Source organism: Molothrus ater, chromosome Z (assembly GCF_012460135.2).
Source record: "Molothrus ater isolate BHLD 08-10-18 breed brown headed cowbird chromosome Z, BPBGC_Mater_1.1, whole genome shotgun sequence".
NCBI classification, from domain to species: domain Eukaryota; kingdom Metazoa; phylum Chordata; class Aves; order Passeriformes; family Icteridae; genus Molothrus; species Molothrus ater.
Window position 1 is genome coordinate 28,221,249 of NC_050511.2, and position 16,720 is coordinate 28,237,968.

General features: G+C 37.6%; 1 protein-coding gene across 4 annotated transcripts in view; it reads left to right on the top strand.

Annotated features, from left to right (window-relative positions):
- The window catches only part of KDM4C (lysine demethylase 4C), a 250,048-nt gene that overhangs the window by 47,091 nt on the left and 186,237 nt on the right, over nucleotides 1–16,720 (top strand). For all 4 annotated transcript variants that reach the window (XM_036403664.2, XM_036403665.2, XM_054517952.1 and 1 more), the window contains 2 exons: nucleotides 2,311–2,414; nucleotides 6,795–6,932. In XM_036403664.2, coding sequence (XP_036259557.1) covers nucleotides 2,311–2,414; nucleotides 6,795–6,932 — 242 coding nt within the window. The remainder of the gene's footprint in view (nucleotides 1–2,310; nucleotides 2,415–6,794; nucleotides 6,933–16,720) is intronic.

The window sequence follows — 16,720 nt, forward strand, 5'->3', positions numbered from 1 at the left end:
TTGCATGTGAATTCCTACAAAATACCTGCTCTTGCAGAACTGATTTAGAGTTAATGGATTAGTGTTAGTGGTTAAATTAAAATTTCATGTGTCCCTTAAAAGCTGAATGTGCTACAGAAGTTGAAAAGTATTTACAGTCTAGATAGGTTTCAGAATTTTTTCTTTTGAAAGTGGGATTTCACTAAACATACAGGATTGCATGGTAATTCTTTTAATTTGCAATTTTAACATCAGCTTGGTATTTCAGAATGATTCTTAATGTTGTGGACATATCTTGAATTGGCCTGCATTTAATGTTTTTGTAAGAGTCTTATAATATTTCTAATGCAAAGTCCTTTATTCAGCATTTTTTACATCCATTAGCCAGTTCTCCCACAGAGATTTTATTTTCTGGAAGAAAAGCTTGCGTGACTTACATTTAGCCTGGCAGATAAAAGATCTTCTGATAAAGAGAGTCTTGTAATGAGGAAATATAATACTTAATACTAAAATACTACCTTCCTTTCTTACCTTGTTTATTGAAGGGGAGTTCCTTTGAGAAAATGAGATGAATGAGACTGAAAATTTTGTGTGCAGAAGTGTAGACTTTGACAAGTGAAAAGATATTTTATAACAGTACAGAATGTGTAGGCTGCACTTCGATTTCACTGTGAGGGCTCTGTAACCACAGCAAATGTTCTCTTGTAAATTTCTAGTAGTGGATTTTGAGCAGGTTGTGTTCTGATGCTCTGTGTTATCTGCGACTTTCTTGGAATTCAGCAACAAGCCTGCCTTCTGGTTGGACTTGTCACAGCTATGTCTGGTCTCTTGGAGCTGGAATGGTACAACTTAACTTTTGGATGTCTGCCCATCGTTTGCTTTGTATCATCTTGTGTTGAACTAATTAAGCATATTGCAGTAACATAATTTGATACAAAATTTGTTTTCTCAAGGAAAATTCAGTTAAACTCTCTGCTTTTAGCAATTAAGCTTTTAGCTACTTTTCATACCAGCTCTTCCTGCAAGTCTCAAGTATCATTTACAATCATGTTTTTCACAGTAAGTTCCCGTGTATTTCTGTTATTATACTGCTCAGGACTCAAGTTTCTTGATGCTCAGAAACTGTAGATTCTAAGTTTTGACTGCTATCATTTATGTTATAGGCATTAATTGTGAAAAAATTAGTTGAATTTTTTTTTGCTGTAGTCCTCTAATTGTGGGCTAGTTTCTTTTTAACTGTCTTTTGGTCAGTGAAGCCACATATATATAACTGTACCTATCAAATACAATATAACTGTACCTATCAAGTACTTTTTGAAACTTAAAACATTATTTGCAATTCAAAGAAAGAGTAAAGAATTCCATGCTTCTTGTTGGTGAGAGAAGAAAATATAAGAATGATGAATTTTAGTAAAATTTGATCTCAGGGCAGATTAACAGGCTTCTTAGTACATTGACCAGCACAAGTCTACATTATACTTTTGCTCTTTAAGTGCTGCTTAACCTAATTTCTGAGAAATCAGAAAAATGTTGTTCTTCCAGTGCTGGTGAGTGTGCTAGATTGAATGTACATAGAATGTAATAACTATAATAGGATAACTTTTAGATAGTTCTGAAGTTTTAGGGTGATTAGTGGACATAATATATAACTCACCAGAGTGAAGAAATTAAATCTAACATTAGAGAGAAAGCTACATATTATTATTAAATGTAATTAAATGAAAATTATTATTAATTTCTTTTTCTCAAGGCATTAAGAAAATTCAGATGGTTGTTTGAAAATGATTTTTTTTTTAGTAAATGAGTAAATGAGCATGTTTTTCTAAGAATTAAAGTGTTTCTGTGAATGATGAACTACCATTTATGTGAGAGGGATACAACAGATTGTACAAAGTCAGGAAGTTGTATTTCTTTACTGTAGGGATAGTTTGTAAGTGCAAGGTAAACCTAGTCTTTATGGAATCCTTCTAAAGTTATTTACTGCAATTGATTTTCATGTGTGCAGAATGAGCATTAACATAAAAAAAAGCTTCCGGAAACAATGTATTTCTCTAAAGGGTAAGAAAGTATGCCTACATGTACAGGTCTGCATTTATTCTATTACTTCACGTCTTAACAAACAAGGAAGACCCTGTAGCCCCTCCCCTTGGAAAGCAGTTGAAAAACTTAGGTGGTGCATTTGATTTTTGTGAAATCTCTCAGAACCTAAGAATGACATGGTAAAAAATTCTAAAGCAAGTTTAAACAATATTAAATATTGAAATATATTACAAAGATTTCCTATTTGATTTAATGAAAAGATGTACAGCTTTGCTTTTCTTGCCTTATTAGGGTTCTTTCCGAGCAGCTCTCAAGGATGTGATGCTTTTCTGCGCCACAAGATGACTCTGATTTCTCCCTCAATATTGAAAAAGTATGGAATTCCTTTTGACAAGGTATATTAATGTTTCTTTCTAAACTCTACTTTTATGAATTGAGTTACATTGTGTTTAGTATAAACATTGTTATAGTAAAGGTGAGAAAATTTTAATTTTAATTTAGATAGTGGCTGCATGAAAATGTGTTAAAACTTCTAATAGTTTTAGTTTTAGCATTAAACACTTGTAGCCATGACAGCATTTCTGTGATTTTTTTTTTCTAAGACATTGCCAAAATATCTTATTTTTAATTTATTTCCATGGTAACTTGGATGTGATTTTCTGTTGACTGAAACACTTCTTAACTCACTTTGTTAAGTTGTATACGTAATATTTTAACACGAGTATTTAATTTCTTTGTCTGTATGTTGCTTTTCTGAGGCAGTTAAATGTAACTTTATCATTATAAGGGTCTGAAAGATTTAAGGTGGAATATAGCCAAAAGGACTGTTACTTAATTTAAAATATATTTTAATTGGCAGAATAAATGTTTGATAAGCACATTATACAAACAGAAACTGAGAAGAATACTTGTCTTTCTTCTTTGTGGATGAATTTAAGACATAGCTGCTTTTAAAAACATCTGAAATATTCAGTTTCTTTTGCTTTCTCCAAGATTTTCTGTATTAATTGTTTTTCACTTTGAACTTCATGTAGGTGCCAGCTAATAAAATATTTTCAATGCATTGCTTTTATTTTTAAGTGCACTTATTGCACATTTTGTAAATTTAAGTGCACATTTTATAAATTCTAAAGTTTTAAATTCTGGAGTTCTGTAAACCTACTAAGAAGACTAGAACTTGATTCGGAAGGTCCCCTGCCAGAATATCTCTTTATTTTAATACTGAGTTTTCAAAAGGCTTTTGATCATTAAAGGGCTATGATTCCTGGTTTCCCATTGTTCAGATTGTTTTAACTTATTCAGAAAAACCAGGCAATATACATTTTTTCTCAGTTTATTCCCACTGCAATGTGTTCGTGTAAACTATCCTTGCCACACACCTTGCTTATTATTGTGTTTTCTGTTTTTGTATATGTGCTATTTATTTATTGATATGATGTGGGTGTGTGTGTACAAACTTTGCTTAACTTGTTCCCTGGCCAAAAATACAGGAGAATACAGTGCTTTCTGTCTGGTTTAGTTGATGTTTTTCCAATAGTATTAAAAAAAGGAAATAAAAAAAGAAAATACTATTTTATGTCCATTTTTGCCCATCTGGAAGCTAGACGCCTGACAGGTGCTTACTCACTCCTCCTTGGTGGCATGGGGTGAGAACTGGAAGGATAAAAGGTAGAAAACTTGTATTTTGAGACTGAGACAGAGACAGTTTAATAGGGAAAGGGAAAGCTGTTCACAGAAGCCAAGCGAAACGAGGAGTTAATTCAGTGCTTCCCATGGGCAGGCAGGTGTTCAGCCATTCCCAGGAAAGCAGAGCCCTGTCACGCATAACAGTGACTTGGCAGGACAAATGTCACCACTCCAAACCATTGCCCTGCCTTCTTTTTCTCCCAGCTTCATGTACTGAGCAGGATACCATGGTCTCAGCTGTCCTGGCTGTGTCCCTTCCCAACTTCTTGTGCACCCCCATTCTCCTCACCGGTGGAATGATGAGGGGAGCAGAGAAGGCTGTGTAAGACATGCCCAGCAAGAACTGGGACATCTCTGTTATCAATCCTATTGGCAACATAGATGGGATAAAGACGCAGATGTGTTTATGCCTTTTTGGAACATCACTTCACTTTTCATGCTTAAGTCAACCTATGTGTAAAATTGAAGAAATGGAGGCATTTAGAATGATATTGCCTGCCTCGGAAAGCAAGCTTTTTTGAATAAATTACTGATAAAAGAAGTAGTTGGTTTTATAAATGATTTATTATCATATGGAAATGTAGCTGCAATCAGTTTTTGTAATATATAGATAAATATACTGATTCCCTTCATAGCCTTATGCTTTATCATGAATTGTCAGGTGAAACTTTCCAAGCTGGATGGTTTTATAACCATATTTATAGTTTTGGATTTACAGAACATTACTCTGAACAGTATAATTTTCAGTGGTTGGTGTTTAAAGTAGCATATTGCAGATTGTCAGCATACTTTTTTTCAGTATGACACATTTGAGGTGGGGTAAGGCAGTTGATCTTTGTATTTTGGTGTCTTGATTATTACTGTATTTCAATGTAGATGATAATAATCCTCTAAAAGGTAGGAGGGGGAAAGAAAAAAAAAAGTGCTACAAACAGTTAAATATTTAAGTTTGGTTCTATCACCTAGTCTTTGGAGGAAGCAGAATATACCCAAATGTAATTGTAATTAATGGGATTCGGTGAGAAAGTGAATATAGAAAACCAGGCTGTGATCTCTCATGGCTCAAAGTGATAGGAGTGGAAATGTGCTGAATGCTGATAAGTCAGCCTACGCCTACCAGGTGGCAGCTGAACTGCTGCTTGTTGTAATAGAACACCTGCTAAACTGTCAGCAGTGGGAGGGTATATTGAGATAAATTTTGGAATCGTTAGCGTTGAGAATAATCTTTCTTAAACATTCCCACAGTGATTGTTAAAGTGCTACAGTAACAGTTACAATATATGCAACTATATGTGCATTTGCATGTATATACTAAATATGGATCCACAAAAAATTTAACCATGCAAAATGTTTGATCCAGTTTTTTCCTCTAGCCTTGATGGCTATTTTTCTTGTTTTCCTGTCTTTCCTTCATCCCTTAATACAATCAGAAATAGGCCTCTTTGAAGTGCTTACCCTGTGTGTTCTTGCACTGGGCAAAAAAGCACAAAAAGAATTTATAAAATTATAAAATAACAATTTTGAAGAAGATTGTAAAAGCAGAAATTGAATGTAAGATGCCTATACCAGTAGAAAGCTGAGGTTTACGACATGACATGAAAAAGAAAAATGTTTGAAGTTGTAAATTTTAATTTTGGTGACTGTTTAAAATTTAACCCTTCCTTTTTGTGATTTTAAGTCATAAGGATATGCCCCTAAAAAGAGTCATTTTTGTCCTTCCAGTTTTTCTCACTGTGTTGCTTATGCAAAGCATTGCCACACGCTCAACACAATCTATTTAGACTCTGAGAAGTCTCCTTATTTTCCTGTAATAAACAAGTGCATATGTTGAATAGTCATCAGTCACTGCTCAGATTATTTGCTTCATTTAAATAGATCTGTTTGCTTTTCATTGGGTCTGTTGTCTGATGTGTTTTTCACATAAAATGTGTATCAAACAGAGCATGGAGAATCTCTTTTAACTATTTACTTCTGTATAATCTACTTTATTCATTAACTCTTATCAGATAATTTGGAAGACAGTGTGCTGTTTCAAGTCTTTGACTGGCCTGTCCTTGATAAAGTCTCTGGTGGTCTCGCTTAAAAGATTAAAGCTGTCACTGTGTGGAGAGAATACTAGTGACTGACAAGAAGTGCTGTCTCCTCTTTTCTCCATATAGGAGAGCAGCAGTCCATCCTAGTGTAGGAAGATGAGATTTCTCTCTTGAAAGAGAGTAACCTGACTAGTGATTTATTTATGTTAACATGCATTTTTTTTTGTAGTTTACTCTAAAAGCTTTTCAAGTCTTGTAACACTAGTTGGGATTTTGGTTATTTTTGTATATACAAAATATAATTACTGTGCAGTGAGTTTTAGGGTGGCTTTTTCTTTTCATTTTTTGTTTTCTGCTTTCTATAATATCTTGTTGATCCAGTGGTCTTTACATGTTTTCTTTTGGTTGTAGTCCTTTGAAGTTATCCTTGCTCAATCTTTAAAACAATGTCAGAATTCAACTGTAGTTCAGCTTTTCGTCTTTTAGAACCGCCTTCTATCCCCCTTGTCCTTTAGCTATTTGGAATTCCTACCAATAGTGCCAGAGTGCTCCTGCTCTCTAAAATTTTGCCTAAAGAGAAAAAGGGGAAGGACAGTGGCAGCTTAAAATTTGTGTTTTAATAGCTTTATCTTGGGACATTCTGCACAACATTTAGTCATGGCACTTGTGGCTATTTTGATCCAGCCTGTCTTTGCTTCCTCTCAGCCAATGAGAATGATATCTTCTTCATACTGGGTTTCCTAGTTATTTCCAAGTTTTATTACCAGTCAGTCTCTGTTCCAAGATAACCTTGAGTTCTTTCTGAATTTGTTAAGTATTGCACCTAGCTATGTATTTTAGAATAAAGAACTTTGTCTCAAATATACTGTTTCTGTTTAAATTAAATGTCATCTCTATGCAAGGTAAAAGAAAAAATCTATTTGTTTTAGTTAGTTGTAAAGGAGTATATAGTTTTCATTGCTATAGGTCTAGAAATGCTTTGTAATGTGGTTCACGTTGAGGTTTTTTTTGAAGTTTATTTATTCTGGCCTTTAAAAATTTTTTTTTTTGCTACAGGTTACCCAAGAGGCAGGAGAATTTATGATCACTTTCCCATATGGATACCATGCAGGGTTTAACCATGGATTTAATTGTGCAGAGTCAACAAACTTTGCCACTGTTCGATGGATTGATTATGGAAAAGCAGCAAAACTGGTAAGTAAGCAGAAAATTAATGTGTAAGGAAATATTTCGTGTGGTTATTTCTTTGTGAGAATCTCAGGAAGGTGATGGAAAAGGGATAACTATTAGATAGTACATCAAGCTGCCATTCAAATTTAATTTATAGTTGTTATTTTAATAGTAGTTATTCCAGCAATATATATTCCTCTCAGTAGTCAGTTTTGTTTGCAGCTTAATGTATTTATTATTCTTCAAACTAATTCTGTTTGTGGATGTTTTTAAGCTGAAGCTACATACACTGAGGTTAATATTTGTGAAGACAACAGACTTCTGCTCTTAAATCTTCTTTAGGCTTTACTGTTTGTGGAAGCACTTTAGTTTAACTAGGAATTTTAATACCTAGAAAGAAGCATAAATAGTGAAACTTCAAATAAAGTTTAAAGAAACAATTTCAATTTGTCTCATTGTAAATCTGATCAGAAAACTTGTAGTAAAAGATAATAAATCATCTGTTTGAGGTGTGTAAAACTGAAGATATTTTAGATTGAAATCTTGTTCTGTGGTGTGCATATCTTCCTTTTTTTTTGTGTACAGCATAGAATCATAGAATCTGTAATATTAGAAAAAAATTCCAAGATCTGTCTGTCCAACCTTTGACTGAAGACCAATGTATCAACTAAACCATAGCGCTAAGTGCCACATCCAGTTGTTTCTTGAATGCATCAAGGGATGGTGACTCCACTGCTTCCCTGAGCTATCTTTCCAATGCCTGACCACCTTTTCAGTGAAAAATTCTCCCTGATGTCTAGCCTGAACCTCCCCTGGTGTGGCTTGAGCCTGTATTTTCTCATCCTGCCATTTGTTAAGTGGGAAAAGAAACTAAGCCCCAGCTCACTACAACATCCTTTCAGGTAGTTGTGGAGATTGACAAGGTCCCCGTTGAGCCTCATTTTCTTGAGGCTAAACCCTCAGCACTCTTAAGCACTCCTCACAGGACTTGTACTTGAAAGCCTTCACCAACTTCATTGCCCTTCTCTGGTATCACTCCCGTGCTTCAATGTCTTTCCTGTAGTGAGGGGCCCAGAATTGGACACAGGATTTGAAATGTGGCCTCATGGGAGCAATCCTTGCCCTGCTCCTGCTGGCCACACTATTGCTGGCACAGGCCAGGATGTCATTGGCTTTCTTGGCCACCTGGGCACTGCTGGCTCATGTTCAGCTGCTGTCACCAGCACCCCCAGGTCCTTTTCCTGTGGCAGCTTTGCAGCCACTCTGCCCCAGCCTGTGGCACTGCCTGGGCTTGCTGTGACCCAAGGGTAGGACCCAGCACTGGGCCTTGTTGAACCTCACACCACTGGCCTTGGTCCATGGTCCAGCCTGTCCAGACCCCTCTGCAGAGCCTTCCTGCCCTCCAGCAGATCAGCACTCCCACCCAGCTTGGTGTCATCTGCAAACTGACTGAGGGTGCGTGCACTCAATGCCCTTGTCTGGATAATTGATAAAGCTATTAAAACAGAACTGGCCCCAGACTGTGCTCTGGCGAACACCAGTTGTTAATGACCATCATCTGGATGTAACTGCACCTATTACCAGTCTTTGTTCCAGCCATACAGATGATTTTTTACACAGTGAACAGTGTGTCTGTCCAAGCCATGAACTCCTAGTTTCTCCAGAAGAATGTTGTGAGAGGCAATATGAAAGGCTTTGCTGAAGTCCAGGCAGACAACTTCAACAGCTTTTGCCATGTCCAGTCCATGCTATACCAACAGTATCTCATTAAATGAGCATACAGCAGGACCTGTCTTCTATAAACCTCTGCTGGCTGGGCCCGATCTCCTGGCTGTCCTATATGTGCTGTGTGATCATAATTACGATAATCTGTCCAATAACCTTTCATGGCACCGAGGTCAGGCTGACAGGCCTGTAGTTCCCTTGACAGTTCTTTTTGATGGGCATGACACTGACCAACCTCTGGGCCTCTGGGACCTCGCCAGTTAACCAGGACTGGTGAAAAATGATGGAGAGCAGCCTGGTGACCTCTTCCACTGGCTCGCTCACCCTCCTGTGTGTGAATCCCATCTGGCTCCATAGACTGAGTGAATGTCTAAGTGGCATAGCAAGCCACTAACCATTTTCTCCTCGATTACAGGGGATCTGTTCTCCTCCCTGTCTACCAGGTCAGAGGCTTGTTGCTGTGGGGAAGCTTTCTGACTGAGGAAAAGAAGGCATTAAGTCTCAGTCTTTTCTTTAGCCTGCGTGACCATGTTCTCCCCTGCCTCCAGAAGAGTGTGGAGATTTTCCTTGGCTGTCTTCTTGTTGTTGATGTATTTATAAAAACAATTTCTATTGTCTTTCACAGCAGTGGCCAGTTGTAGGTTTCTCTCTACATGACCTCATTACATCCTTTTACTCCTCAAGAGGTGCCTGCCACCTTTTCCAAAGATCATAAACTCTTTTCCTTTTCACTGAGTTCCTGTGAAAACTCCCTGCTCCCTGTTCAGCCAGGCCACCTTCTTCCCCACCATCTGGTCTTTCAATCCGTAGGGATGCTCCTGAGCCTTCAGGACTGTGAAGGATACTCTCCAAACCAGTGTCCTGAATAGGCCAGAGTTGGCCCTCTAAAGTCGAGGGTGGAGGTTCTGTTGACCCCCTTCCTTACTTTACCAAGAATTAAAAACTCTTATCATTGTGCCCAAGACAATCCCCTTCCACCACATCTCCCACCAGCCTTTCTCTGTTTGTAAACTGCAGGTCTAGCAGGACCTCATTCCTGGTAGGCTCTTACCAGTTACGTCAGGAAGTTACTTTCCATGTGTTCCAGGAACTTCATAGAGTGCCTTCTTTCTGCTGTATTGAGTTTCCAGGAGACATCTGGCAAGTTAAAGCCTCTCAGAAGAACAAGGTGCAGTGGTGATGAGATTACTTCTCCGACCTGCTCAGACAGAATATTTTGTCCAGCTCTTCATCCTAGTTGGGTCTAGGATGGACCTGGTCTTGGGTTCCTGGTTGGAACTCCTGTAAAGTTCCACCATGATGTTTGTGCTGTTAGCCCCCTGAGTCTTACCCATAGTTACTCAATCCTATCCTAACCTTGAGCTCTATGCTGTCAAAATACTCCCTAATCAGAGAGTCATTGCCTCTACTTCCTCCCTTGTACATTCTGAAAGCTTGTAACCTGATGGATGTACAAGTAATGAAGTAAATGCAGAAAATAAAAAAAAGTGGACAATTTATTCAGCAGAAGTTTTTACAGTTTTTCAGTATTCTCTGATTTTAATGATAAGGCTTATATAAGCCTTGGCTTGTATGACTCAGAAAAAGTTTCAATCAGAGTAATTTTCTTCATTGACTTGTTATCAGTTGGAAAAAACCTTTCCAGTAGACATCTCCTTAATATATTAGTTAATACAATGATATGGAGTAAAGGGCAAAATCAGCTGTGCTGGTTTAACAGTCTAGTAAAGAGAGCGAACTCTTAGTAGACACTGAAGACTGAGAAACACCTTCATGATTTGGTCTTTTGAGTAGAATCATGCCAAAAAAGGTGTTCCTGTTAGAGCGAGGTTGCTGATGGTGAGGCATGCAGTGGTTGTGGGTAGTATTTTTTGGAGTCCTCCTGTTTTTTGGATATCTTGTTCTCCAGTTAGGCTGTAAATGATGGAGCTTGAATGTAGGAAGAGCATGTATTGTAAAAAAGTATTGAAAAATCTCTAAGCACATCTAATATTCAGACTGGTGTCTCCCTTTAGTAGGAAAGTTGTGTTTAATAGCCAACAGGTAAGGTTGCAACTATAAATACATTTTAAACTCTAAAACGTATTTAACAACCTATGCATTTGATAACTTGAAATTTCTTGAAAACTTAATAGGAGTAGTGCAATGAAACAAAATCAAGAGATCCATACCTGCACAAGAGTTGAATGTGGCAGGTAGAACTGACTTGGGTTTTAAAAGATTTGAACATCATGGCAGCTCTAAAATTAATTCAGCTGAACTTCAAGAATAGCAGACTGCATCTTCAGATGTAGCAAAGGTGAGGTGGTGCTCCCTGCAGGTATCTTCCTTTCAGTGTACTGGCTTCATACTTCTTACATTTTTAAAAAGTAGTCTACTATTTTGGACAGCTTCCCCCAGTACAAACTGTTAAATGTTTTATGCCTCCAGTATGCATCTCTATAATTGTATTATACTGTAAATTTAATGTCATCTTTAAATTCAGCAGAGTTAGATAATTTTAAAACTAATGTAATTGTGTTTCTTTACGCCACCCCGAAAGTGCTACTGAAATTTTGAAATTTTAGCTAGGAAGTCTTTGCATTTGCACTCTAAATATTTTGTCAAAATTCTCTAGTGTATGGATGAAACCTTTATCTTAGGACACTGAATTCTATGATTGGTGGCTGTTGCATGCAGGAGCAGTATTGTGCATATGTAATACAAGAAATCAAAGTATTTCTCTGGTGTCTACAGTTAATTTGAAATGCCTACAGGTTTCAAAGGTGTCAAAGCAATAATGACTAATCTCCCTCTGCAGAGAAATCTTAGATACCATTGTCAAATATGAAGTGCAGTTTCTTTGGCAAATGGTCAGTGTCCTTAAAGTTATTTGCTTAATTCTTACCACTTACTACCGCAAGAATGAGAATGGAAGTTTACTTTTCTTCTCTTTTCTAAATGAAAAAGAACATGCTAGAATGTACTGATGGTAAGATTTTTTAAAAATAGAAATGTGTATGAAGAAGAGAACTAAAGGAAGTGTGGTGAACTAATTCTCCCTAAAAACTTACTGTTGTTTGTTAATGGCATAGAAATAGGGTAAACAAGAGAGAGGAAATATTAGAAAATCATAAAATTATTTACATTGGAAAAGACCTTTAGTCTTTTCAGCTGCACAGCTGGACTCAATGCTCTTAAGCTCAGCTTTGCCAAGGTCCCCACTAAAGCATTCCTAAAGGGACACATCCGCAGGTCTTTTAAATACCTTCAGGATGGTGACACATCCGTGTCCTTGGGAAGCCTGGCAGATACTTGACAACACCTTCCATGAGGAAATGTGTGATAATACCTTATCTAAACCTCCCCTGGTGCAACTTGAGACCGTTTCCTCTTGTCCCATCACTTGTGACTTAGAGAAAAGCCCAACCCTCACCTCACTTTCAGGTGCTTTCAGGCAATGGTAGAGAGGGAGAAGGTCTTCCCTTATGACAAATTATCTGACAGAATTTACTTGGTACCACTGCATTACCAGTAGCTGAAATAGTTACTTTGAACAAAAAAGACTTTAAGTGAGACAACATCAGATCAATCTTTCTGAATGAGTTCAGGTGAGCTAAATGTTAAAGTTCAAAACCTGGTGTTTAAGGCTACCACTTAGAAAGTTTTGGTTTGCACAAGCCTTTGCAAAGACTTGCATCCACACTCAAATAAAAATGCATGTATATCACCATGACTTGAACTTAAACTCTTTTCAAACTGCTAATAGTCCTAACAAAGAGAGGGGAAGAAACCAAAGTAATAGCAATAAATCTTAGCACAGCATTTATGGCCTCAGTTGTTACAGCCAACCTTTCATTCTGGATTGCTCTCGACATAGGCAGTTCTATCAGTGGGCAACTCCCTTGCCAGAAAATGATTATGTGAGCATTCGAGTTGGAGACTGTTTCAGTGCTGCACAGATGCTAGCTCACAGGGAGAAGCTCCACAGCAAGTTACAGGATGCCCAAGAAAGTTACAGGGTCCTGCTGCACTTTAGGAACCATCCCATCAGCTTCAGAAGGTAGCGTTGGCAGCTTCTGAGGCAAGTGGAGCAAAAAAGTACCCACACTGTTGGGGACTATATGAGGGCTATTCAGGTTGGATTTGCTGAGGGGACAAAGATAAGTTCAAGTAAAATTGAGTTGTTTTCTGTAAATACTTAATATTCCATAATAATTATAATAATAAAAATATAATTTAATTTTGTATAACTGTACTCTGTTTCTTGGTTGCAGTGTTTCTCTAGAAAACCATGAGTATATCTACAATTAGTTTTTTTATCATAACGTTAGAAAACTTCCTGGAGGTGTTAATTAAAAAGTTAAAAAGTTGCTGTCTCCAAAGAATACCAATATTTTAGTAAGTTTTATTTTCAGGTCCAGTAATTTCATTTAAAAGAAAAAGCAGATAATCCCAAACCAAAACCCACACAATCTTGCAGTCCCATTTGTCGTTCTTTGGACTACTGATACTGCAGCTGACTTGTGTTTTCTTTATTTGTAAAGTGCAAGAATTTTAATTAAAAATAATGTTTTGTATCCTGTAGTTCCTCTGTATTGTACTGCAGAAATTGTGTGCGTCAGCAAAATGCAGCATTATCTAGGTCAGTACATTGCTGTATTCTCCTTAGAGGATGTTCTGTACTGATGACTGATTATTTGTCTTCCTACAGGAACACTCTTATTTTTTTATAGAGTAATTTCTAATTGCTTACAGCTGGATTTCTGTCTAAGAAAAAGAAAAAAATCCTGAAATACGATCAATATTCTTCATTGATTTTGTGGGAAAAAAAATCCAACAAAGATTTTTGGTAAAGTGGTAGTAAATATTTAGGCTATGTGTTGATGCTGCTTTCCAGCATGAAATGAGATGTTGCTAAACATCACATGCAAATGTTAAATAAGAGATATTTTTGACCCTTGGTATTGGACACCTGGATTAAACAAAGACTATGAATGCAATTTCCAATGATGATTTTCTGTCTTTAAAAATGCTGAACTTATGGTCTTGGTTTCACTGTGTGTCTCCTAACTACCTGTAATAGTTGAACCCTGAGAGCAGGGTTGTATCCTCCAGCTTGTTTTCTAGAGTTTGTGCATGAATGTCATGGTTTTAAGCCCAGCTGGACATGAAAAAGCATGCAGTCAGTCATCAACTCCACTTGTCTTCCTCCCCAACCCAGTGGAATGAGGAAAAGAATCAAAGTAAAACTTGCATGTTGAGTTAAAAATACTTTAATAATTCAAAATAAAGTAAAATACAGTAATAATGGTTAATTATAATCAAAAGGGAAAAAACAAGTGGTGCATAATGCAATTCCTTACCACTCACTGACTGGTGCCAGACCCCTCTTGCTTCAGCGGAGGGGTCTGGCATCAGCAGAACCCAGACCAGCCCTTTCCAGGTAACTCTCCCCAATTTATGCCCTGGGCATGATGCTCTGTGGTGTGGAATATCCTTTTGATCAGTTCTGGTCACCTGTCCCAGCTGTGCTCCCTCACAGTTTCTTTTGCTCACCTCCTCACTGATGGAGCACCAGAAAAGAAAAAAAAGTTCCTTGACATGGGATAAACACAACTTAGAAAAACCCCAAACATCAGTGTGTTACAAGGATCCTCATTCTGAATCCAAAAACACATCAGTAGAACAGCTACTGAGAATAGATAAACTCTACCCTAGCTGAAACCAGAACAAAGCCCTGGGATGACATCCTAAAAGAAATACTAGGTGGCACCTCCAGTGTGCTGTTTGCTACAGCTCAGCTACTGGTTTTAGCTTGCTTTTGGACAAAATCAAGTTGTACAGAATTGCGTAGAAGTAAAAAATGAAGAATCCAAACAACCTTCCAAACCTCCCAGCTCCAGAGAATAAACGGTGTAGTTCTTGCTGTCTTTTTCCATAGGCAAGAACACACAGGAAGAGAAATAGGAGATCCTGGTGGGAAGAACAAACCCTCTCCTTAAGATGCTTGGCAAAAGGATGTGGTGCAGAGGGATGTTGGTGAAGTGCTGGTGAGTGGATATGTCAGAGTTTAGTGAAACAAAGGGAGGTAGTGTTTGTGCTAGATGCAAGTGTAGTTGTGTTGTTCTGTCAGGATGAGAGGTACTCTAAGCTTTAGATACTCTTAATCATTTTAATAATCCTATAACTTTCATTTGCTGAATGGTGTTTATTGTTGAAAAAGATAATTGAGTGGTATGAAATAGGGGCAGCTAGCAGGTTCCTTCAGGCTTCTGTGAATTTTCTTGTTTTCCTACATTTATTTGAGTAGGCTGGAAATGTGTGGCTTCATGAAGTGCATTTTTGAGTTTCCTTACTCCAATGGATTTTGCTACTGCTGATAAAGCAGATGAATCAGTGGCTATTAGCTTGTATGTTTCCTAGGTATCTGCTTTGATTTGTGCTGAGTAGGTAACTTGGGAAAATACGTGGGTGTTAGTTATCAGTATTGGTGATGGTGAATAGAAATATTTGCACATCATTCTTCTGTGTGTACAGGAGGCTGGTGATATTAGCAGTTTTGGTTAGGGCTCTCTAATTATTCTCTATACAGTTACGGTTATTTTAGTTTATTTACTTTCATTTTCCTCTGGTTACTGTTTTAGCCCCCCTCAGTCCCCTGTGTCTTGGTTTAACCCCATCCTGAAACGAAGCGCTTGCTCCCCTCACCCCCTGGTAGGATGTGGAGGAGAATTGGGGAAAAAAAAGTTTCTATGGACTGAGATAAGAACAGCTGAATAATTGAAATGAACTACTATGATAATATAGTAAGAATTAAATGTGGGACAGGAAGAGAGAAAGGAATAAAACCCAAGAGAAAGTTGTTGACTGATGCCAGATTCTTCTCACAGTCATGACTGGCCCCTCCTGGCCAATTCCCATCAGTTTATACTCTGGACATGACATTCTATGGTGTGGAACATCCCTTTGTCCAGTTTAGATGAGATGTTCTGGCCATGCTCTGTCCCAGCTTCTTGTGAATCCTCTTGTTGTCAGAGTATGGGAATCTGTAAACTCCTTGATGTTTAGAGTAAGTGCTACTGAGCAAAAATCAAAACACATTGGTATGTTACCAACATTATTCTCATACTGAATCCAAAACACAGCACTGTACTGGCTACTAGGAAGAAGCTATTCTATCCCAGCTGAGTAAAGGACCCGTGTCTGTTGCTTTTCCAGATTCTTGTCAGGGTCTCTCAACTCTCAGACACCCCTTGTTCATGCTTTCACAAGCTTTCAGAAAAAGTCCTGTTGTTTCTGAATACTGCTCTTGTTGCTTACTATGTCTGTTTTGTGGGACCACTTGGTGACTTTCACTCAGTATAAATGTATGTAAATTTTACTCCCTGCGCTCAGGGGTAGTGTCACACTAAGTGATTTTACTAGTCAGTGTAATGATTCTTTTGTACTGCAGCTCCTTTTAAGACGTGATTTGTTTTCAGATGTTGGTACTGGGAAGCTTTTTGTTGTTTAGCTGATATGTAGAACCTGAGAAGTCTACCAACCTTTTCTACTTGAAAATAGGGGTACTTAAGTATTATTGCTCTCTTTCATAAAATTAAATCAGTAATTACTCATGCATTCTTCAGTGGTAGCTGCTTAGCAACGTGTTTTCCGTGGATAGGTTGGATCAAAGTGCTGGCCTGCAGGTTGTATTTTTCCCTTTGGTGGGATGAAGTGCAGTTGTTTTGATGTTAGGTTTGATGGATTTGTTTGCCACTGCATTCATTAGCTTCACATCAAAAAACTGACAGGCTGTTAAATGAAACTTTGGCTTAGATTTTCAGCTTGACTGTTTCAAGACCTATGTGAAGATATTTTGTTTTTGTGCTGCAGCAGCCTCAAGCAGTTATGACTGTTTCAAAAGGAAGAAAATTTAATATCTTGATTTCTGTGGGTACAAGACTCATTGTCTTGAAGATAGCTATATCCAGCTTATGTTATCCAAACAGTATATTTATTTGGAAATGTATATTGAGATACAATATATGTTATTTAACTGATTTTATCAGAGGAGAAATTATATTTACTGCACAAAAATGCTTCCACCTCTCAAAATTGATTGA